The sequence below is a fragment of the Canis aureus genome, chromosome 3 (genome assembly GCF_053574225.1).
Source record: "Canis aureus isolate CA01 chromosome 3, VMU_Caureus_v.1.0, whole genome shotgun sequence".
Lineage (NCBI taxonomy): Eukaryota > Metazoa > Chordata > Mammalia > Carnivora > Canidae > Canis > Canis aureus.
Genome location: NC_135613.1, coordinates 11,127,016 through 11,151,609, shown reverse-complemented (window position 1 = coordinate 11,151,609; position 24,594 = coordinate 11,127,016). Strand labels below are relative to the sequence as shown.

The 24,594-nt window shown below is 40.9% G+C and overlaps 1 protein-coding gene across 6 annotated transcripts in view; it reads right to left on the bottom strand.

Moving 5' to 3' along the window:
• The window catches only part of PMFBP1 (polyamine modulated factor 1 binding protein 1), a 50,701-nt gene that overhangs the window by 5,386 nt on the left and 20,721 nt on the right, over positions 1–24,594 (bottom strand). For 5 of the 6 annotated variants that reach the window (XM_077889175.1, XM_077889165.1, XM_077889203.1 and 2 more), the window contains 14 exons: positions 19,179–19,349; positions 17,860–17,970; positions 14,569–14,695; positions 14,311–14,468; positions 12,605–12,845; positions 10,213–10,402; positions 9,901–10,054; positions 8,936–9,103; positions 8,533–8,670; positions 3,334–3,498; positions 2,652–2,819; positions 2,173–2,340; positions 1,246–1,349; positions 650–724 (listed from right to left, as the gene is read on the bottom strand). In XM_077889175.1, coding sequence (XP_077745301.1) covers positions 650–724; positions 1,246–1,349; positions 2,173–2,340; positions 2,652–2,819; positions 3,334–3,498; positions 8,533–8,670; positions 8,936–9,103; positions 9,901–10,054; positions 10,213–10,402; positions 12,605–12,845; positions 14,311–14,468; positions 14,569–14,695; positions 17,860–17,970; positions 19,179–19,349 — 2,138 coding nt within the window. The remainder of the gene's footprint in view (positions 1–649; positions 725–1,245; positions 1,350–2,172; positions 2,341–2,651; positions 2,820–3,333; positions 3,499–8,532; positions 8,671–8,935; positions 9,104–9,900; positions 10,055–10,212; positions 10,403–12,604; positions 12,846–14,310; positions 14,469–14,568; positions 14,696–17,859; positions 17,971–19,178; positions 19,350–24,594) is intronic. The other variant, XM_077889196.1, reaches the window with a different exon arrangement.

Here is a 24,594-nt window from a genome sequence, read left to right as displayed (position 1 = left end):
TTCCCTGACAAAGGATTGGGAACCACTGCCCTAGAGCTTGTCATTATCTGTGACTATACCATCTCTGAAATCTTGGTTGTAGACATCCATACTTTCATCTGTTCCCAAACTTCCCACACTCTTCCCACACCACACTCTGCTAACCCAGCTTTGAACACAAGGATGAAGCAAGGCCACAGGGGAGGGTGGAGCAACAAGTAGAAGGAACTTAGGTCCCTAATGACCATGTGAGACAGAGGAACCCTACCAACCTAGACCATTCACCTCCTAGGGATGTTCCTTCCAGTTCTATGTTCCTTCATTTGGAGGTCTCTTTGTTATAGCAGCTTAACCTCTACCTTGCCTTTCAATTTCTGTTTCCTTCTTAGCATTTTTGACCTCTGAGAATCACAGCAGGTGACAGTGGGAAGTGGCAGAGAGACTAGTAACCCCTTTCTGTATTGTTGGTGAGGGAACAATGGCCCAATGAGTTGAGGTGATGTGTCCAAGGTCACATAGATGCAGATTCACAACCCAGAATGTTTCCATAGTCCCAGCCCTTTCCTGAGGTCAGATGCATGTATATCTAATGATAAAGCCAGCCCTCACTCATGGCTGACCCTTCCCCTAAGGGCCTAAGCAGCAGCCTGGGGGGTGTGGGATGACTTACTCCTTTTCACCAGTCAGCTTGGCAATATATTTGACCTGCTCACGGAGCTTGTTTCCTAGTTTCTCATTGGCGATCCTGTAATAAAATCCATAAGAGAAAGTTCCCAGACCCCCATGAGGAAGAGCATGAGCTGGCTGGCTGGGAGGCTGGTGTTTTCAGCAAGGCATCTGCTGAGCCCTAGGCCCCAGCTCATCACCCACTCCCTAGAGCTAGATCCTCCCTAGCACCTGGCAAATGAGGGAACCCTCCACTCTCAACTACTATGCAAAATCATTATAATATCAGGTGAGTTCAAGGGATCCAGGCAGGGAAGCCAGATTCCAGGTTGGGAAGAGGAAATCTGACCTACAGCAAAGCATCCCTTTGATCTCGGAGCCACTCTGTTTCTAAGTCAGCAGGTCTTCCTGATTCTGCCTAAAGAGTTGAGGCCCCTCCATCTTATTCTCAGCTCTTGAATGTGGGGTGACAGTGGATTCATTTCCCTAGAGGGCAGTGTGTATGTGTGTGTGTGTGTGTGTGTGTGAGAGAGACACTATTCTTTAGCACATGTGCAGTTTCTCAGCTCAGCCCAGGCCTCGGAACCCTGCCTTACTTACTTTTGCTCTTTTGCCCATTGCTCCATGTTGGACATAATCTGATCATTCTCTCGGCGTATCCTACAGCTCTCTTTAGGCGCAGACCGCTGGGGCAGGCAACAAGGCTTTGGTACAAGAAGAAAATGAGATGGTTAGAGGTGGGAGAGCATAGGCCTGTCACCTCCCTATTCCAAAATCAGGCCTCTTCTCTCTTCCTGGAAGAAGAAACATTGGTTCTGCTGTCCAACCCCTAGGCCAGAGTTGGAACTGCCACAGCAGGATCTCTACCACCAGCAGTGCGTGCACACAAAGGTGACATCTCTGAGCAGGGCACTGTTTATTGTAGAGACAAAGTAGTTGCGTATACTTACAATGATGATTTTTGGGCAAAGGTACTAAGACAGCATGTTTTGCAAAAGCGGTATGTTAAATCCGTTTTTTAACAGATGGAAGGAAAAATATCTTGAGGAATGGATGCCTTTTGTTTTTTCCTAATTCAAGCAAAGTCCTTGTGGCTACACCGAGATACTCTGTAGCCTCCTGCCAATGGACTTCACTGCTCTGGGACTGGGGCATAAGGTGTGCCCAAAGATCTCTTAGCAGAGTCTACTGTAGGGAAGTGAAAATTTTTAGGGTAGGCTCTGGAGGAGGACTGCTCAGGGGGTTAATCCAAGTCAGGGGCAACTGGTATACCTGACAGGGCGCTGGAATAGGCTTTTGTTCTCATTATCTCTATCAATGAAGGCACAGGAAGACAGCTGGGTTGAGGCAACTGCTGTGGGCCTTAGAGCACCCAGACCCTATTTGTACTGAATAGAGTGGGCTGGGGATGTCCTTTCCTTGCTCTTAGGCATCCCCACCTCCACCAAAGGCAGTCTAGAATCCAGGGGGGCGTGGACATGCTGGGAGGGCCTGGGAGGGAGTGACCGGAAGCTGAGGAGTGCCCACCTCCTTCTCGTCTGCCAGGAGGTTGTCTTTCAGGGCGGTCATTTCCTCCTGGAAGGCCCGGAGCTGCTCCTCTTTAGCTGCCAGCATCTTGAGGTCGCTCTGGTGCTGCTTCTGCCACTGCAGCACTTGGTTGCTCATCTCCTCCAGCTTCTTGTCGAAGGCGTGCACCTGCTCAGGGGTGCAAAGTAAGTGAGGAGGGGACCCCGGCTGCCCGACCACCCAGAGCCCAGACTACCCATGATAGGGCAGGAGGGCGCTTTCTCGGCTTTAGGAGACTCCTTATGGGGCACTTTACTTCCAGTACCAGCAGAGGGCACCCCTGCTCTGATCGTTGCCGCCTCTGCTTGAAGGTCCTTGAACAGCAAGCGCAGGGAACCCATTAGCCAAAGGGAATGGCTCTGTGCTAAAGAGCTGGGGGCAAGAGGAGAGTTTGGGGACCTGGAACAGGAAGGCATTCCGAGCTCCTGGCTGCTTCTCACCTCTAGCTCGCTCTGCTGTTGGAAGCCCTGCAGTTTTTTTAATTCCATGTTGAGCTTTTTCATCCTCTCCTCGTAAGCAATGATTTCATCTTCCAGCTGAACTTTCCTCTCTTGAGCCTGTGCCAAGCTTCGGTGCAGACTCTTGGTCTCTGAGGTCGTATGATTGAGCTTCCATAAAGACAAAGGGGATGAGAATGGCTGTCACAGTTCTTTGGCCCATTCTGTTGAGTGCCAAATGGGGCAGGGTTCCAGTGTCTCCCCATCCTCTGCTCAGGGTGGCACAGACACCTGGTCACTTGCCTAGTGTCCCAGAGAGGGGTGGGAAGTGACAGTGGTTGATTTTCTACATCCTCCTTCCCCTACCTTGTTTCCTTTTTTTCCAGTTCTCTGAACTGATCAGCTAGGCATGATCGGCACTAGGTTTTGGGAAAACTTTGTCCCTGGTTACCTGTCGGTAGACTCATTGGATTTGGCCTCCATCTTTGCTTTCCTGTTCTCCTCAAAAAAGAAGTCTCACCAAGAGGAGGCAGGCCTTCTCTGGAAGGAAATTCTAGCTCATGCAAGAGTTTGCAGATGGTCCTGGTGACAGCCAGTTGTGCAGAGGATTGACTCTTACACTTCCCATGATACTTTGACGTTTCTTTACCCTAAAGAGCCCTGGAGATGAGAGGGTATGGCTTACCTTCTCAAGAGTTTGTGTCAGGTCATCTTGGCAGGCGGCTGACTTCCGGGACAACTCCTCATAGGCTTCTTTACTGACCATGGTCTGGATATATTGCTTCTCCTTCTGCACAGCCTTGTCCAGCTGGATCTGTAGACTCTCTAAGGCTTCCTTCTGAAGGACTAGCTTTTGGAGGGGGAAAATCACTGTAAGAGGCATCCTCTATGTCTACAGGAAATGGATAAGAGCCGGGCTCTGTTCTCTCTGCACTAACATGCAGAACAGTCTGTGTAAGGCCCATACCCTCCCCTCACTGTTATAAAAAGAACAGCTGCCCTTTCCAGGCTCTTCTGCACCTCTTGCCCCACAGTTCCCCTTCTAAGTTAGCAGGTCCCCCCGCCACATACAAGGAATATTGGCAGTCCTGGGCCATGATGTATGGAGTACATGAATAATCCCTTTCACAGACTCTATAGCCTTTAATAAAGATCTGGAGCTCAATTCTAGGTTAGGAACCATGTTATAGCATTTTGTTTGTGTGTTTTATGTCTCCTTAATTCCCTACATAATCCATTAGACTTGATGTACCATGAAAGCAGGACTGTGTATGCTTCCTTCACTGCTGTATCTCTACTGCCTATAACTCAGAGCATGGCACATAACATGCTCAATAAACACTAAATAATTTTTTTGACTGAATGAAATGTTTTATATGGCAATATTTGGAATTAGGGATGTAGTGAACATGTAGTTCTGGTAGAAGCGTGTTTAAAAATTGAAGTCTGTGTCTTAAACTTAGTAATGAGTATTTATACTGTAGTTAAAAAGAATTGAGATCTGGATTAGAGGTCGTGTTCTGTCATTTACTTAATCTCTCTGAGCCTCAGTTTCCTCTCCTGCAAACCAGTTACTTTCAAGAATTTATAGAGTTTTGGTGAAGATCAAATGAGATTATACAGGTAAAAAGGGCTTAATAGTGTGTAAACTGCTTTATAGCTATGAATATGATCATGGACATGCTAAGTAACGAAACATGTTATTAAATACTTTTAAATATAGGGCAGAGATCTACTTCCAAGTCAGGAAGCAGAAGGAAGACCTTAGAAATTCACATGCCCAACTTCTGTTCTTTGGTATTTTATCTTTGATATTTTAGTATACCTTCATCCTCTATGTGACCACATCCACAGAAACACACTCCACTGGGTTTTCTTCAGTAACTGCTCCATGCTTGAAGTTTATTATTTTTTTCAGTTGGAATTTTGAGTATTTTCAACTTTAGGAATTGGTGAGATGAGAAGTGTTAAATTGTACTTCTGACCCTGTATTTACATGTCCTGGGAATGAAACTATTCCTGAAGATTAAATAATTTGGTCTTCTGGAAAAAGAACATCTTTTTTGGGGACTTCTGAAAACGTGGAGTCAACTGGGTCTGCCCAGTAAGCCTGGTGAATCAGTGAAGAAATGGCAATTCACTGTAAGTACTTGATAATTGGTGGTCAAATCAGGAAATGTCAGAGGAAGGATAACAAAAAGAAGGGTGGTGACATAAGTCACAATGATGCTAGCAGCTAAAACAGAAGCTTAATTAATTCATTGGTTTTGTATTATTTATATGTAATAAATATATGTTAGTTATTATTTGTATTATATATTTATTGCTTTTATTTTTAAAAATTTACCAGCAAAAGATGGGTTTATTTGGGTATGAAAAAGAATTACAATCTGGGACAAAGAAGCTGTGGCAAAACCATAGGCAAGTCTGGGAAACAAAGGAGAGGTGCGTTTTTTTTTTTAAGGAGAAAAGGGGTACGTTGAGAAAGCTGTTATAAACTAAAAGCCCATTGGCTTTAGTTTAATAAAGTTCAGAGAGTTTATTTTAAATTTCTCTAACATCAGTGGTTTAGCTTGGAGAAGGATAATGGAAACCTATATACAGATATATGTAAATCATACAATAAAATAAATTTTTAAAAAATATTATTTATTTATTTATTCATAGAGATGCAGAGAGAGAGAGAGAGAGGCAGAGACACAAGCAGAGGGAGAAGCAGGCTCCCTGCAGAGAGCCGGACGCGGGACTGGATCCCGGGTCTCCAGGATCACGCCCTGGGCTGCAGGCGGCGCTAAACCGCTGCGCCACCGGGGCTGCCCGACAATAAAATAATTTTAATAAAAGTTTTCATAAAGATATAATCTCTCCCTTGCAAAGGCAATAGGCCTAACAGTATTATAGGTGAGTTTCACTAAGTCATCTTTGATTCCTTGCTTCCTCTCACATTCATTCCATCATTAGTCTTGTCAATTCTGCTGCCAAAACACATCATGAATTTGCTAACTTCTGTCTTCACTGATGCCAGTCTAGTTTGAATGGCAACAGCCTTCTAACTGGATCTCTCACTTCCATACCTTCCCCTCTTTGCAATCCATTTCCATACATTAGTCAGAATTATATTTTGAAAACTTGGATCAAATCATCTCTCCTGCCCCTTTAAGGAAATTTCATCAGTGTCTTTTCATTGCTCTTAGAATAAAACCCCAAATTGCTTAACAGAGGCCACAATGTCCACCCCTACCTATCTTACTACTCTCATCCTATACCAGTATCCTCTTTGATTACTACACTCCAGTCAAACTGGCCTTACTTTATTTCCTAGAACATTCCAAGTATTGTATTAGAAGAGTAATACATGACACACAGCATTCATACTGGGAATGTAAGAATGAGCCAAAATTAGGATCAATTAGTTAATTTTAATCACCACATTACAAAGAACATCATACTAAAACAGATGGATTCCATTAATGTTAAAAGCAAGAAAAAGATGCTACTCTTGAACACAAAACTGTAGGTACTGTCTAATGCAATAGGCAAAATAAAATAAAATAAGAATAAATATTAGAGGTTTAGTGAATTTTTGTTGCTTGCAAATGATCTAATCATCCACCTAGAAAATCCATGAGAAGCAACTGAAAAACTACTGTTTATAAGTGAGTTCAGTAAGAAGTCCAAATACAGAATAAATATGTAAAATAAATTAGCTTTCTAATTTATTAATTAGAAAATTAATTGTTTTTAGTAATTAATCATAAAACATAGTGGAAAAATGTCCTAGAATCAAAGAGGAAAAAAAAACTCAAGATCTATTGTTTTCACATGGTAACTTTAAAAATTGAGATAGTGGAGTATTGGCGAAAGAAAATACACTTTAGGGGGAGATCCCTGGGTGGCTCAGTGGTTTAGCACCTGCCTTCGGCCCAGGGTGTGATCCTGGAGACCTGGAATCAAGTACCACATCAGGTTCCCTGCATGGAGCCTGCTTCTCCCTCTGCCTATGTCTCTGCCTCTCTTTCTCTCTGTGTCTCTCATGAATAAATAAATAAAATCTTAAAAAAAAAAAAAGAAAGTACACTTTAGAATGCAAAACTAAGCCTCTTTCTTTTTTTAAAAGATTTTATTTATTTATTCATGAGAGACACACAGAGAGAGGCAGAGACACAGGCAGAGGGAGAAGCAAGCTCTATGCAGGGAGCCCAACATGGGACTTGATTCAGGACTCCAGGATCACACGCTGGGCCAAAGGCAGGCGCTAAACCACTGAGCCACCCAGGGCTGCCCATTAAGCCTCTTTCTAACGATTGTTTCAGCTAATAATACTGCTACTATATATGAGGTATGCTTTTAAAAAGTTGAACAGGCATACACACACACACACACAAACCCTCTAGTGTCCTGATTTCCATCAAAGGAATTCTGAAATTAATCCTTTACTTCCACATTTACATGGCCATCTTTCTTTTGGCAAACATGATAATAGGCCAATATTAAGTAATTAGGTAATATCTCTTATATTCAGGGAGATTCCCTGGGGATCTCAGGGACTCAGAGCTCAACTTTGGACCGCAGCAAAGGAGAGATTTTTATCTCTGGAGTACAAAACTCCAGAAATACTAGTTTCTGTGCTGTCTACTATGGTAGCCACTAGCCACACAAGCCTATTTACATTTAAATAAAACTAAAAATTAGCTAATATTAAAATTTTAAATTCAGTTCCTAAGTCATACTAAGCCATATTCCAAGCACTCAACAGCCACATATGATAGTAGATATAGTATCTTAGAAAGGTCTAATACAGAACTTTCCCATCATCACAGAAAATTCCATTGGGCAGTGCTGTTCTTATACTTTGTATAGTCTGTAATATTTTAAGATGAACATTTCCTCTTCTTTCTTTTTCTCCTCCTCCTCCTCTTTCTTCTTCTCCTCCTCCTTCTCCCCTCCTCTTCGTCCTCTTCCTCCTCATCCTCATCTTTTTCGTCCTCCTCCTCATCTTCATCCTACTCCTCCTTCTTTTTCTTCTTCTCCTCCTCCTCTCCCCACCTCCTCCTCCTCCTTTTTAAACATTTTTTTCTTCTTTTTAAATTATAAGGGAACCAGAGCTGCTTGGTCTTTCATTTGTACCCCAAGGGACTTACGTATCAAGATGCTATATTTGTTTCTTGCAGGAAGATGAAATATATTCAGTTTTAGGGAAAGTATTGCCATTCATGATGAAGTGGAAAGAGGTTAGGCATTAGAGCTAGATGCTCTAGGTTCAAACACTGGTCCATCTCATTGCTTATTAATCAGTTACCTTGAGCCCCAGCCTTTCTTCCCTGTAAAATGAAGATCATAGTAATCTATGTCTTGTTGGGAGTAAAGCAGATGGAAGGCATGTGAAGAATTATCTAAGTGGATAGTCAATAAATGATGACTAACTTCAAGCATAGTGCCTTGCATATATTTAGATGCCATTTACTGTTTTCTGTCAACTTTTTTTGTGTAATGATAAATAACTGTCTCCCTTTCCATCCCTTTTGTGCCTTGGCACTATTTTTGGAAGCATTCCCTAGAAAATTGCCCCACATGATGAACTCCCTCAATTCTGGTCTGAAATGTTGCTGTGGAATATTTGCTGCCAAAGCCTGTATAGTTTGGGAGCTCCAGCAGATATTAAACAAGACCTTCTACATGTGGAAGAAACATTTCTCTAGCTAAGCAAATGGGTGTGGAGGGGTTACCCCCACTTCAAAGAGAGAAGTGGAGCTTGCAGGTATCACAGGATGCACATGGGCTGGGCGTTTAGTTGGGGAGAGATAGGTGCTGATTTCAGGTCAAGGGTTATAGGGGGGTCACAGGGTTCAAGTTTCTCACTCCCTCAGAATTTCTATCAACTCACCTCATTGTTTAGCTCTTGGATGACTTGCTGGGAGGCGTTTTGTTTGCTGAGAGAGGAATCCAGTTGGGTGGAACATTGCATTAACTGTGCTTTGACATTCTCATTTTCCTCCTCCAACATCCTCAAACTTTCTTTTGTCTGCATCCCCATTAGAGAACAAAGCCCAGAAAAAAGGTGTTACCTTCCACTCTCACAGAAGCCTGCTCCTCCTTCCCACACCCACAGCTCCATTCTGCAGCCTGTGGTGTCTGGGCCTTCTCTCTCCTTCTCACTTGCCTTTCTCACCTTCCCTCCCTTCTCTCCTGAGGTTCTGAGCATGGCCTCTGTATCCTGCCAGGCTCAGTGGGGCTCAAGTCTTGCCCTGGATTCATGACCCCACCTCTTCCTGGATTCTCCTTCTCACCATTTTTTCTTTCTTTTTTTCCTCCTGTTGGAATGTCTCGAGCTCTAGCTCCAGCAACTTCTCCTGTTCTTTGCTCTTTTTCAACTGTTCCCGTTTTTCCTCCAGTAATCTTGTCACCTCCTGAAGCTCTTCTGTTAGACTGGTTTTGGCAGAGGCTTGCTCCCTGTGCTGAGAAATAAAGACTGGCCTGAAAGACAGTCTTAGACTGTATATTTTTTGAAAAAACAAAACAAGGGATGCCTGGATGGCTCAGAGGTTGAGTGTCTGCCTTTGGCTCAGGGCATGATCCCAGGGTCCTAGGATTGAGTTTTACATCGGGTTCCTGGCAAGGAGCCTGCTTCTCCCTCTGCTTATGTCTCTGCCTGTCTCTCTGTGTCTCTCATGAAAAAATAAAAATAAAATTAAAAAATTAAAAAACAAAACAACCCCCCCAGGCAAAGAGAATGGCTGAGATAAATATGAGGGCAACTCCTTGGTTATTTAGCATAGATAATAAAAAAAGTTTCCCCAAATGTTCAGCAATATTTCTTTTGTTCAATTAGATATACCAACTTATTTTATTTATAGATCCTGTTCCCACAGCATCAACCTTCTCTCCTGCTTACTCACCAAATCTTTCCACTTAAAAACCTCTTTGAACAAAGTTTAAAAAGAAACTTAGAAAAGCACAGAAAAGAATAATTCAGAGATTGAAGACTTTAAAATGACTGACAAAGATAGCTTCTGAATCCTATAAAAAAAAAAAAAAACCAACATTGTCCTCTGACTGTTTTTAAGTTTAGCTGTTGAAAATGCTTATTATTGGTCATGGGAACTAGAGTTGATAGGCTGGCTTAACATTCTAACACAGATTCTAGATAATTGGTTTGAATGGATTGGTGGTGGCATCTTCCCAAATAAAGACTAATATATTTAATCTTAAGCAGAGCAGATGCTTGAGCTGGTAACCTATTTGCCCTTTATACCTGGTGTTGAAGGATTTTTAGATGCTCTAGCAGCTCATTCAGCTTCATATCCTGCTCAGCTGTTGTCTTCTGAAACTGCCTCTTTTCCTTTTCTGAAATTTCAAGCTTCCTCCGGGCCTCAGAGAGTTCTGATGTCAGCTCCTCTATCCGTTTCCTAAAGCAAATGGCAACCACAGGAATACAGATTTCAGTGTCTGTGTTGGCAGATTGTGAGCTGGCTGCATGGGGCTTGCTATCCCATTGCTGGGCAGCTGCTGCAGTGTCCAGACTGGTTCACAAGAGAGCCTCTCTCTGGAGGTGACCTGGTGGTACCTGTTGGGTGCGAGTTCCTCTCCCGCTATCAAGGAATCTTTCTGCAACTTCTGAAGTTCTCTCTGCAGTTCCTGGATGGTCTCTGTCTTCTGCTTCTCCAGGAAAGTGTAGCTTTGCAGTTTCCTCTGGGCATCCTCCAGGTTATTCTTTGCCAGAAGGATCTCTTCCTTATACTGGGCTGCTTGCTGAGCTACAGAACACATCAGACAAGCCAGGCACATGTACATGGGAGAAGGGAGTATGTATGAAGATCAGATTACTAATAAAACCAGTTAAAAAGTCTGTTCCTTCATTTTGTGACTTATTTCAATTTCCAACCTGTCCTCGTTTCTCTATCTCATTATCACTCCTAAGGAGCTCTGTTAAATTATCTGTCTTCAACTATCCCCCAGCCATGAACTGCTTCTGAACTAAAGTTAAACCAATCAATATAAATTGCTCAGTATTTCTTAGGTGACTCATCCTGTCATTAGGGACAAATCCTGACCCTAATGGAGTTTAGAGTCTAGTGAGGGAGACGTAACTGGCCCACACAACATAGAGAACACAGTAACGTTAAGCATGCACTCACTGTGAACTCCTGTGAAGCAAGATCAGAGTGGGTGAGAACAGTTGGGGATGGACTTATAGAGGAACAAGGATTGCACTGGGCCTGAGAATAAGAAGAAGGAAGGGAATTCCAGATGAGGGGCTTGTTAGAACAAACGCATGGGAAGAGAATGGAGAGGTATATAAGAAGAGGATGGGAAGAGATTGGTTTGATTGGAAAGGGAAGTGGGAAGGAGTTATGGGAGACAGCTGAGTGAGTGGTGGGAGAGAAGGCAGCTTTGGAGGATTTTGAAAGCCAGAGAGAAATGTTTAGAGTTAAGTTAGTGGGTTCCTGAGCAGAGACCTGGCATAAAGAGTATTTTAGGAAAATTAGAATGTATTAAATGGAGAAAGACTTCCTTCAATAACCTTTTAGTCCATGCCCTTGCCCCTACTGGCTATAAAGAGAGAAACATCAAATAAGTCGCTTACTGGAGTTTCTCTACACCAAATATGGTCCTATGTCCTAAAGTTTTTAGTATGGTTTCTGTTTTAAACATCAACATTGTCGGGCAGCCAGGGTGGCTCAGCAGTTTAGTGCCGCCTTCAGCTCAGGGCGTGATCCTGGAGACCCGGAATCGAGTCCTGCGTTGGGCTCCCTGTGTGGAGCCTGCTTCTCTCCCTCTGCCTGTGTCTCTGCCTCTCTCTCTGTCTGTGTCTCTCATGAATAAATAAATAAAATCTTAAAAAAAAAATAAACATCAACATTGTCTCCATTTTTCAGCCGGGGATATTGGAAGAACGATGGTGTCACTACAGAAATGACCATATACCTTGGAAGAAGGAGGAGGAATTTCATTTTTTAAGCAGGGAAGAGAAAGTTCAGTTTTGGGAAGGCTGTGTCAGAAGGGAAGGTGCATTGCCCAGGTGGAGCTACTCTCTATAGACAAGAGTGACCACAGGTGCCAAGTCAGGCCTGGGGCTCTAAGTTATGGAGTTGTCCTGAGACTGAGAATAAAGGAAAGAGGGCAGAGTTTAAGGGTGGATGATGACTACTGTTAGAGAAGGAGGGAAAAGAGGAAACAATGGTGAAATGTGTGAAAGAAGAGGGACCTGTTACGTCTCCAAACCTGAGAAACAGTTGTTGAGTGTGGGAGGCCAACAGCAAACACATACACATAGAGTTAAAGGAGGGTAGGAACAGAGGCACGCTATGCACCTTCCCCCCACAAAGTGATATGTCAACCACATAACATAACATTTAACCCTTTAAAGCATTCAAGTCAGTGATTTCTGGAATACTCACAAAGATGTGCAACCATCACCAGTACCTAATTTCTGATTGTTTTCATCCACCCCAAGGGAAACTCCATGCCCAGAGCAAGAAGTTATTGGTGGCCTCTGAGAAAGCAGTTTCAGCAGAGGAGCAAGGAATGACCCACAGTGCAGGCTGTACAGAGAAGAATGTATTGGGAGGCAATATAGGGGAGAGAATGTGTCTAAGCCAGGGAGGGAAGAGTAAACTGTAGGATGAAGGTCCTGGAGAAGAGGGGAGGAATGCAGTGCACAGAAGCAAAGTTTGGAGCCCTGTCCTCCTCGTGATGGGGAAAGGGGAGAACTTCATCAAAGGCTGCTGGGAAAAACGTGGGTGTGTGCGTTCAGCACTTCACCATCCCAGTTAGGGGTGAGTGCAGGAGCTCAAGAGGGCATTGTGAACCCTGTGGGATGTGCCATGAGATCACCAGAAGGTTTGGAGTAATGAGTGGGGAAAGAAGGGGGAAGTGGGCATTTAGAGAAAGGAGGGGACTGCTCTAGCCCCGATGGTTGGAAGTGTAGTGAAGACACTGTGTGCTGGGGGGCTCACCAGCCAGCTTCTGTTGCTGTTGGGTTTCTTCGAGAGAGTCCTTCAGCTTCTGGATCTCAGCTCGCAGGGTCCCACACTCTGCCCTGGACTTATCCTGCTTCAACTCCTGGATGGTGATTTCAAGTTCTGTCGTCATCCGTTGCTGCTTCTCCAACTCCATCTCCTTTTTCATGAGACTATTCTGAACCTGTGCCAATTCCTTCTCGAGCTCATGCAGCATCTCATCTTTCTCTTGGAGGAGCTGAGGAAAGCAAAGGGTGAGTGCTGATGGAGGCCTGAGCAGCGACCCAGTGAAGCCGGGTACAGATTGTCTTGAGCCCTCCCCAGTCATTTTCTCTTGCCTGGATATCAAATAGTCTCCTACCTCTGCTTCCTGCCTCAAGTCATGCTGTTCCCACTGCAGCAGCCAGAGGAAGGCTTCTGAAAGCGTAAGTCAGATCTTGTTCTGTCTCTCCTCAAAACCATCTACTGGCTCCATTTATTTAGAAAAAGGCCACAGTCCTTACAGCAATTCTTGGGATGCTCATGTTCTGGTTTGACCTCACCTCTTGCCACCCTTACCCCTTTCGGCTTCAGCTTATCTCCTAGAATATTCTTTTTGTTTGTTTGTTTGTTTGTTTTTTTTTTTTTGTTTTTGTTTATTTATGAGAGAGAGAGAGAGAGAGAGAGAGAGACAGGCAGAGAGACACAGGTAGAGGGAGAAGCAGGCTCCATGTTGGGAGCCCGACGTGGGACTCGATCCCGGGGCTCCAGGATCGCACCTTGGGCCAAAGGCAGGCGCTAAACTGCTGAGCCACCCAGGGATCCCCTCTCCTAGAATATTCTAAGCAGACTCTCACCTGAGGGCTCTCACACTTGTTACTTCCTCAGCTTGGAATATTCTTCCTCAAGCCCTCCCATTCAGTGGCTCCTTCACTCCATTCAAATCTCTGTCCAATGCTTGGTATATCACAGGAGCTCAAAAAATACTTGTTGAATGAATGTATGAATGACTCAAAGCTGTTTACCTAGACTCCTGGCCTTTTGTTGTCATCTCTCTAGATACTTCCACTTTGACTAATGAATCCTCTCTGAATTTCAAATAGGAGATCTGAATGACCAGCTGGGATAATTTCTGCTAGATCTGATAAAAGTGTAGCTGTGCTGACTACACAAGCTTACATTGTTTTTACAACCTTTCTGTCCTTACTTCCTTTCCTAGGCTTTCCCAGGACCTTGATTTAGGTTGGCAACTACAGAACTTCTAGGGCATATTTCCATTACTATTTTTCAAATGCCTGATTTGCATATTCATAAGATTTTTATAATTTTACCGATTAAAATTCACTTGAAACTCTTAACAAGGCTACACAATATTTGAAGAATTTCTTTCAACAATTGAGCATAAACAGAAGCATAAAGGAACGATGCAAGTGTGTCCTAAAGTCTCTGCCTTGCAGGGCTGGGGAAAAACCTCGTATAAAGTCAACATCTCTGTAAGGTCCCTGGATAATGGTGTTTTATTTATTTAGTATGTGCTTTGAAAAATCCCCAAGAAGTGCTCAGGACTGTGTCTGGGCCTAAAGAACCTGCAGTCTCATTGCTTACATGTTGATGTTCTCCAGGCAACCGCAGTCAGGGCAGAGCTGCAGGACCTGCTCTGGCCAAGCTCTGGCCTCACATCCATCCTGTTAGCTGGTCTAACCAGAGAACCTCTCTTGCCTTACCTTGTCTTTCTTCAAACCCAGCTTCTGGGTCTCAGTGAACTGAATCTGTAGCTCTTGCAGCCGCCGTTGCAGGATGACAACCTCCTTATCCTTCCTTTCCATATGGGCCGATGTCTCCTCCCTCAGCCCGTGCAGGTCCAGCTCCAGCTTCATCATGTCTGCAGGTGGAAGGGACAGAGTGCTCCTTGCTCAAAGGAGGGCTCTGGCTTCCTTCTGCCTCTCCCCACTGCCTCCCGCCCCCACCCACTCCCAGTATACCCTTCATGATGTTTTTCTTCTGCTCAGACACAGCCTCTAGCTCCATGCGCAGGTCCTTCACCAGGTTCTGATATTCCTCCACATGTAGGCACTGGCTGTCTTTCTGTTCCTGCAAGTGCTTCAATATCTGGACAGAGAGGACAGGAGCAGGGTGGGATGAGAACATGGAGGAAGGATGCTTTCTAAAATGCCAAATGTCCAGAATTGGCAAATCCAGAGAGACAGAGAGTGACTAGTATTACAAAACCAATATACAATGTAATGCCAGGCAACAGCTTGGTGACTATTTCACACAGAGTGATCAGGGGCTGAGGGAGGGAGGAAGGGGAATGAGTGCTCATGCACATGGGATTTCTTTTGGAGTAATGAAAACGTTCTGGAATTAGTGTGGATGGTTGCCCAACTTTGTGGCTATTTTAAAACTGCTGAATTGTATACTTTACATAATGAATTTTAGGGTGTGTCAATTATATCTCAAATTAAAATAATAGGAAAAGGATATGGCAGCTTGTCACTGTCATGCAGAATGTGCCCAAGAGTCATCACCCCTTCTGTCCTACAATTAACAGTCTTTGATGGACACCTACTGTGTGCCAGGCACTTTCCTAGGTGCCGGGGAAAGGGGAAAAAAAAACATAGAAACATGCTTGCCCCCAAGGACCTGGCCATATAGTGGGGTGAGACAAAGAGCATAAATAGTTACTTGTAGAAAATATTAACAGTTGATAGATGCTATGAAGAAACAGAACAGTAAAAGGAGAATGGAGGCATATGGGAGGAGAGGATTGCCATTATGAATGGAATGGAGAATTTGGCCCCACTGAGAAGATGCCTCTGAGCTGGGGCTTGCTGGAGGTGAGAGAGTGAGGCACATTGTAGTCTCTGTAGGTATCTGCAGACAGGGGAGCTAGCCAGTGATCAAACTCTGGGGAGAGAACATGGGGGAGGGCATGTGGCTAGAAGATTGAGTGATGGAGAGAGTAGGAGGCATGAGGTGAGTGGTTAATGGGTGATCACATCATGGGGGGCTTGTAGTCCTTGGGCAGGGACTTAGGCTTCTACTCTGAAGGAGAGGATAACGGGCTATAATTAAGAGAAGGTAGAAACACATGGTCAAGGAGGAGCAGTTTGTCATCTGGGCATCAAGGGACAGTTATGTGATTTCAGAGTTGTCAGTAAGGGCAGACTGCAGCATGAAGACAGGAGGGACGGTCACCCTATGACCCAGGTGTGGGCACTGAGGGGTTCAAAGGCTCACTCAGGCCAGCTGACTTCTGACATTGACCATGATCTGGATAGTTCCATTCCCAATAGAATATCCAGGTACCATGAAAGAATTGGATAAGGACACATAAAATGGCAAGGGAAAATGTGCTCTGTTTCTTGGGGAAATCTGCATCATTTTAAAAAATGGAGTGGTAAACAGGCATTAGTGTTTTTTTTTTTTAAGATTTTATTTATTCATGAGAGACACAGAGAGAGGCAGACACACAGGCAGAGGGAGAAGCAGGCTCCATGCAGGGAGCCCAATGCAGGACTCGATCCTGGGACCCCGGGATCACACCTGGGCCAAAGGCAGGCGCTCAACTGCTGAGCCACCCAGGTGTCCTGAGGCATTAGTGTTTTAGTCGATATAGAGTTTCATTTTTTTAAGATAAAAAAGTTCTAGAGATCTGTTGTACAACAGTGTAAATATGACAACATGACTGAAATGTACACTTAAATGTGATTAGGATGATAAATTTAATGTTATGTGCTTTTAACCACTATAGAAAAAAATAAAAGAATATGGAAGAAATAAAGACATTTTTCAGACAAAAAAATGGGAATGTTATGAGATCTTGCTGTAGGTCAGGAAGTGAATAACATGGAACTGACCTTTAAAATAAATATTGACAAAATAAATAAATAAAATAAATATTGACAGATGCCCAAGGAGAAACTCCAAAATTCAATATTGATTCCTCATTCACTCAAACTTTCTGGCATCAGAAAGTCCCGGAAAGAGAAGAGTCTCCATCCCTCCACTAGAGGACCCTTGGAGAGCTTATATGTATCGTTTACTCTCCCTGCTACCCCCCTTTGCTGCTATTTCAGAATTAGCAAGCCTGCCCACAGTATGGCCTCTGGTGGCTGGATTTGCCTTAGACTTCAGGTTTGCATATGACTGACTTAAGATCTCACCTAGGAAATGCATACTGGTGCAGCCATTGTGGAAAGCAGTATGGAAGTTCCCCCAGAAGTTAAAAATAGAACTACCTTATGATCCAGCAATTGCACTACTGGATATTTAGCCAAAGAATATAGGAACACGAATTCAAAGGGATACATGCACCTTGATGTTTATAGCAACATTATTTACTATAGCCAAGGTATGAAAGCAGCCTAAGTGTCCATCAATTAATGAATAGATCAAGAAGATGGAATATTATTCAGTCACAAAAAGAATGAAATCTTGCCATTTGCAATGGTGTGGATAGAGCTAGAGAGTATTATGCTAAAGGAAAGAAGTCAGAGAAATACAAGTACCGTATGATTTCACTTATGTGGAATTTAAGAAACAACAAACAAAGGGGGAAAAAGAGAGAGGGACAAATAAAGACACAGATTCTTAATTATAGAGAACAAACTGAAAGTTAAACAGATGATGAAGATTAAAGAGTGCACTTATCATGATGAGTACTGGGTGATGTATTGAACTGTTGAATCATTATATTATACACCTGAAATTAATAGAACACTGTAAGATAACTAACTGGATAAAAATTTTTTTTAAATCTCATCTAAGAATTAAAAAAAAAAAATCTCATCTAAGAGAGCACTGAACCTAACTTTGACTATTAGTTGGTCAAATTTTGCCATTTGTTTACATGGTTTAAATACTTACTCACTATTAGAATCAATTTTTGATATCACTTTGAATTTTGAAAATATTGAGTTTTCAAAAAAAGGATTTTGAATAAATAGTATTCCCTAAATTTGGTGTTTTTCAACTCCAACTAGAAACTAGAAAGCCAGCCAGAGGCTTTGTCTTGTTTGGGCATACTGTTGGAAAAAGGTTAAGAAGCAGATGCAATTCCAAAATTCAGCTATAAAATTGAATACTGCCAGACACATTTATTGGAACTTGTCATACATTACATGCAGTATCCTTGTAGCAGGGTCAACCAAGTTCACACAAATATAAAAATATAATATAAAAAATTTAAAATAAGCAAGAAAACCCAGAATCAAACCCACCCAACTCAATTCAATCTCCCCCCAGGCACAAATAAGCAAAAGTTCCCCCACCTTTTTAATATCTTCACAATCTTCTGAGGAGCTAGGAGGATGTCTGTGGGTGGCTGTATAGGAAGCAAAGTCCGCTTGTAATTTTATCAAAGCCTCTTCACGCTCCAGAACCTATAAATGAGTGTAGGTCAGTTATGCTGAATGATCAATGCAACATGATTATGACTAGTACTGTTTTGCAGTGTTCCTTTTTTCAGCCTAAGTTTGTTGTAATATTATGCAATCCATCACACACTTTTTGTGGGCTTGGAACAGAGAAAGAATTAGGTTCTCAATCTTACATCAAGGTTTAATGAGGCATGGACAGTGGTTTGTTGGAAATCTGTCAGTGGCCACATTTTGGACTCCCTCCTGAATCTCTGTGTGACCCAGTTTATGAGGCAGAAGGTTCTTTAAAATTTGTGATGGAGAGATATACCTAAACTAGCAGAGGATGGGATTCAAAGTTCAATAATTAAAGAAGTTTCTGATAGAGTGAGTGGATGTGTATGTTCTTTTAAAAAAAAGTTTAAAATCATGAAATTTTTGTTCTTCTTTTGAAAAGAATTCAAACAAAACCCAAACATCAAAAATTAGTGAAATCTCTCCACTTTCTCATTTCCACTGGGGGACAGTGGGCACTATAGGGAATTTACAGTATGTACTTCTATATTATAATCAAAGACTAAAAAACAAAAGTGGAGTTGAACTATACATGGCCCTTCATGATTTTGCAACCTTTTATCAACAATATATCACAAATATCCTTCTATTTAGTCCTTACAGTTTGCTTAATCCTTTTTCTTGGCTGCATATTATTCTACAATATGGATCCCTCTTTAACAATTTTTTAAAAATCAATTCAACCATTTCCCTGTTGATGAACACTTAGGTTGTTGTGAGAGATTTTTAAGTCTCTTTGGAATCTCAAACTTAGTGTCAGTTGGGGGGACATATTCATATTCACATTCAATGGGGAATATGAACAAAAGGTGGGGACAAGTACATATAAGACATTTGAGGAATCTTGGTGAAAGAAATTACTTTATGTGACTCTTTTCCCCTCCTTTCTCTCCTCATGGCCTTATTTTTGTTTTTTCAGAAAAATATTCTTTTTTTAAACTTTTTTTTTAAAGATGTATTTATTATTTATTTATGATAGAGAGAGAGAGAGAGAGACAGAGACAGAGACACAGGAGGAGGGAGAAGCAGGTTCATGCGGGGAGCCCAATGTGGGACTTGATCCCGGGACTCCAGGATTATGCCCTGGGCCAAAGGCAGGCGCTAAACCGCTGAGCCACCCGGGATCCCCTCAGAAAAATATTCTTGAAGTCACTTACCAAAGCGTTACTGCAGGCTAGTTTATTTCGAAGTTCCTGGATTAGATCATCCTGTTCAGAGACCTTTTGCCAGACTTCAGACAGTCGTTTCAGGGTCTCCTGATGCTCTTGAATCATGCAGGAAGAAGTGTATATACGCACCTTTGAATGATCACCCTTGTTCTCAGGATCCTGGGATATTTAGAAATAATGAGTTTGTTTTGTTCTTAATATTTGAGTTAACTTCAGAATATCATGAGCATGGAAAATCTCTTAGTTCTGTATTCTGAAAGATCTATATTCTGTTCATATATATGAATCATATCTTTCTTAATAAAAGAAAAAAGTTAACAAATGCAGATACATGGTAAAAAATTCAAACAGTTCACAAGGCAATATACTGGAAACTTAGTCTTCCTCTAGCTTGGCCCTTCATGACTCAAGTCTCCTCCTCTGTGAGTCTGGGTTGCCAATTTTGGGATAAAATATCCTTCCAGGGATATTTTATGTATATAACCTGCTGCTTTTTTTCCTTCACTAATGAAAGTCTTCTAAGACCCTATTCTAACTTTATGTTTTCACTTGACAATTTATTTAGGATATTTTTTCATATTGTTGCTCATAGATTTATCTGGCTTTTCTTTTTTTTTTAAGATTTAATTAATTAATTTATTAGAGACACACAGAGAGAGGCAGAGACACAGCAGAGGCTCCACAGGGAGCCTGATGTGGGACTTGATCTGAGAACTCTGGGATCATGACCTGAGCCAAAGGCAGACAACCACTGAACCACCCAGGTGTCTTTCTGATTTTTCTTTTAAAATTAACTTCAAATTACACACGTAATACATACATATATATTATCTTTCTAAAGCATTATAACATTATAGGCAAGTCTAAATTCCTCTTTGACTATACTACCTCTAATCCCATACTTGCTGTGTTCTCCAGAGATGACAATTTGTGCATATACTTCTAGACCTTTATGTATACATTTACATAATACAAAGGAATTTATATAATACAGATAATATTACATTGTCCTTTTAAAATATAAAAATAGTGCTCGCTTTGGCAGCACATATAATAAAATATAAAAATGGATTTTTTTTCCTAAAAAAGATGTCTTAGAAATTTATCCACGTTAGTTCATGTACTTCTGGCTCTTTTAGATTGCTTTTAAGTGTGTTTATCCAATCTCCTATTGATAGGAAAATAGTTGTTTCCAAGGTATTTTCTAAAATGAAGCTGAAATGAATATTTTTGCACATAAATTTTTTAGTATATGTATGGATTAAATTAATGTTTCCAAGGTCTTTTCTAAAATGAAGCTGAAATGAATATTTTTGCACATAAATTTTTTAGTATATGTATGGATTAAATTAATGAAATAGGACTGCTAAGACATATTTAAAATTTTGGTATATATTACACATTATCCTTCAAGAAATTATACCAATTGATACTCTCATCAGCATGAGTATGCCCATTTTCCTACAACCATTTAAAAAAAGTCTTTTTCTAGGTCATCTGAAATCATGCATAAAGGTTACTACATGCACATGATTTGCACTAACAATGAAATGAACTGATTTAGATAGCCAGAAAAGAGCAAGAGTTCCAGTTTGGATAGTAGATATTTCTCCATTAAACTTGTTTTCCTAACTGAGCTTTTTCAGGCACAGTTAGAAATAGTTTATGTTCAATGAGCATGAAAGCTACCCTTGAAGAAGCTGCAGAAGGGTCAGTGAGAAGTCTAAAATTGAACATAAATAATATTCTTATAAATAAGTTAGTGTGTAAGTGGGCAAAGGAATGGAAAACAATAGAAAAATTAGGGAATAGGAAGATGATATCTACATGTCCAATGTCTTAATACTACAGGATGCAAAATAGAAATTAATTTAAAAGTAATAGAAAAAAAATTCTCTGGATTGAAGAAATTGTAGATCTTCAGATTAAAAGGATCAGTTAAACTTTGAGAGGCTTAATGAAAAACAACCTAAATAACTTTGAGTCTAAAACCCTCTAGAATTCAGACATAAAACTGGTGACTTACAAAAAATGAGAAGCAGACTGACATCTAACAATTCCTCTCTAATACTGGATGGTACAAGACAATGCGGCAGTAACTTCAAAGACTTAAAGGAAGGTGTTTCTGAAAGTTTGTATATCCAGCCAAACTAGCAGTTAAGAGTGAAGACAAAATCATCTTGTTCAGACATGCAGATATTGAGAAATTTTAACACTCACAATAGTTTCTGAAGGAATTAGCAAGGAAGTATTACAGTAAAAGGAAAAGTCCAAGAATTTAGAAGAGGTAGAGTATACTGCTTAAGTAAGGATTGAAAGTTGGTTTTATTAGTAATCTTAAAGAAATGCATATTTTATATGTTATAAAAACAGTTCCAGAGATTCAGAGAGATAAAAACTTTCCAACTCATTTATATTAGGGTAGCATAATCCAGACACCAACATGAGATGAGAGCACAAGAATGTGAGTGATCAAAACAAATCTCATTTCTGAAAATAGATACAGAAAATGAAACTTTAAGAAATTTAATATAGCAGTTTATTGTAATGTAATGGTTTATTATTATTATTATTAAAATAAAGCAAAATAATAAATAAAATCAAATAATAATATGTCATGATCAAGTAAGGTTTATTTCAAGAACATGGAAATTGTCCTATAACTAAAAATCTATTAATGTAATTCACTTCATTAAAGAAAAATACTCAGGTCCCTGGGTGGCACAATTGGTAAAGCCTCTGCCTTCAGCTCACGTCATGATCCCGGGGTTCTGGGATCGAGCCCTGTCTCAGGCTCCCTGCTTAGTTGGTAGTCTGCTTCCCCCTCTCTCTCCCTCTGCCTCTTTCCCTGCTTGTGCTCTCTCTCTCTCAAATAAATCAATAAAATCTTTTTAAAAAAAGAAAGTAAAGAAAAAAAAACCCACCTCTATGATAACCTTGATAGCTGCTAACAAAAACATCTGATAAAGTTCAACATTCATTTCTGACAAAAATTCTTGGTAAACTACATATAGACAGTCACATCTTCAACTTGAAAGAATATTAACAAACATCCAGGAACAAACATTATACTTAATAGTGAAATATTAGAAATGTTTGCTTTAAAATGAGAAGCATTTAGATGTTATAGGCATCTAATGCCTATAGATGTTAGAAGGCAAGGATGTTATAATTCTACACTGTTTTGGGAGTCCTGGTAAATGTAGTAAGATAGAAAATAAGTTGTATGAATGTTGAAAAGGAAAACAATTTAGAAATACCAAGCAGTCCACTGAAAAATCTGGTCAGAGAGTTTTTAATAAGGTGATGGAAAAAGAGTTTTCCTATACATTAGTAATAGTTAACAAAATTAAATGTATACAAGTTCTCATAAAATCAATAACAACTGTACTATATCTAGGAATAAACTTAGCAAGAAATATGTGAAATCTATGAAGAAAAGTATAAAATCTTACTGAAGAGTGAATAAGTAAACTTAAATAAAAGTAGAAGCATGTCATGTCCCACAGAATATGCTAATTTTCCCCCAAATTAATATATAACTTGAAAGTAAGTCAACATAAATCTAAATTTCATCAAAAGATGATGTAAAAAATGGCCAAGAAATATTTGGATGTCAAGAACAAGAAAGGAGGACCTGCTCTGAAGGAGCTAGCAAAACATATTATCAGTTAAAGTCGCTAAATAACTGTGGTCTTGGTGCAAAAACTGGCAAATAGGTCAAAAGAACAGAGTTCAAAAAGAGCCATGTGTACACAAGAATTAGTATATTGGAGCACCTGTGTGGCTTAGTGATTGAGTGTCTGCCTTTGGCTCAGGTTGTGATACCAGGGTCCTGGGATTGAGTCCCGTATCAGACTCTGTGTGGGGAGCCTGCTTCTCCCTCTGCCTGTGTCTCCTCTCTCTCTCTCTCTGTGTCTCTCATGAAAAAATAAATACAATCTTTACAAAACAAAAAGAATCAGTATATATACATATAGAGTTGGCAATTCAAATCAGTGGGGAAAGGGTTCAGCAAATAGAGTTGGGACAAGTGGAGGCCCCTTTTGGTAAACATAAAATTATATAAATCTATAGTCATATATCTACATGTGTATGTAGATTATCTGTCTACCCATCCATATTAATTCCAGATGGACTAAAGATAAAAACATAGAAATATAAAAAATATAAAAGTGCTAAAAAATGAGGTAAACTTTTAAAATCTTGGGAATAGAGAAGTCCTTTCTAAGCAAGAAATAAAACCTAGAGGTGCCTGGGTGGCTCAATTGGTCGGGTGTCTAACTCTTGATTTGGCTTGGGTCATGATCTTGGGGTCATGAGATTGGGCTGTCAGGTTCTGTGCTTGATGGGGAGTCTGCTTGGAATTCTCTCTCCCTCTGCCTTCTCCCACGCTCTCTCTATCTCTCTCAAATAAATAAATAAATCTAAAAAAAGAAAGAAAGAAAACCTAAAATCTATAAGGGAGGACTGAGAAATTCAACTCCATAAAAATTAAGAAAACGTTGGTATGGTAACAAATACCATTCATAGAGTAAAATGAAAAGTTACAAACTAAGAGAAGATATTTGTAACATGTGTAATAAAACATTATTACCTGTAATATATGAAGAAGCTCCTATAAGTCAATACAAAAAAAAAAAAGCCTAAATATGTAATAAAAAATAGGTTCAAGATTTAAACAAGGAATTCATCACATGGAAAGCCACATGACCCATACTTATGAACAGTGCTCCATACTTTTTTAGTGTAGTGGGCACTGTGATGTGCCTCCAGGCCTTTTCAGCAAGGAAGGACTTACCTCCTACTCCAGCTGCTGGCAGTGCTGCCCTGAGAAAAGGAGACTACCTGGACTGAAGAAAACTGCTTTGCTCCAAGTCATGCCTCTCCCTAAGGGAAGCTCACATCCATAACTGATCAACACAGTGGTAAAAGGCCAACTCCCATCCCCCCAATTTGGGACCCCTTTGAACATCCATCCAACCCTAGAACTCCCATAGGGTTGGCAGAGACCTTTGCTGGGACCACACCACAGCTCAACTTTTCCCTCTGCCCAACCCTGCTTCCTTCTCCTTCCTTTCACAGGTGTTGATACCAAGGGCTCTCTCTAAAAAATATAGTACGTGCTAATCCATCTCAGAGTCTGCTTCCTGGAGGAACCCAACCCACAACTGTTGGAACTAAAGGAAATGAAAACTGTAATGAGAAAACTTTTTCTTTCCCCATGCAACTGTTTAGCACGACTTAAAAAGATTGAAAGCACAACTTCCTGTACCACGCTAGTGTGGGGGAGTGCCCTTAATTATTGTTGGTAAAAGTGTCAATTTGCCAACAATAATTGGTAAGTGTAGAATCTTTCTGGCATTCAATTTAGAAGTATCTTTTTTTTTTTTTTTAAGATTTT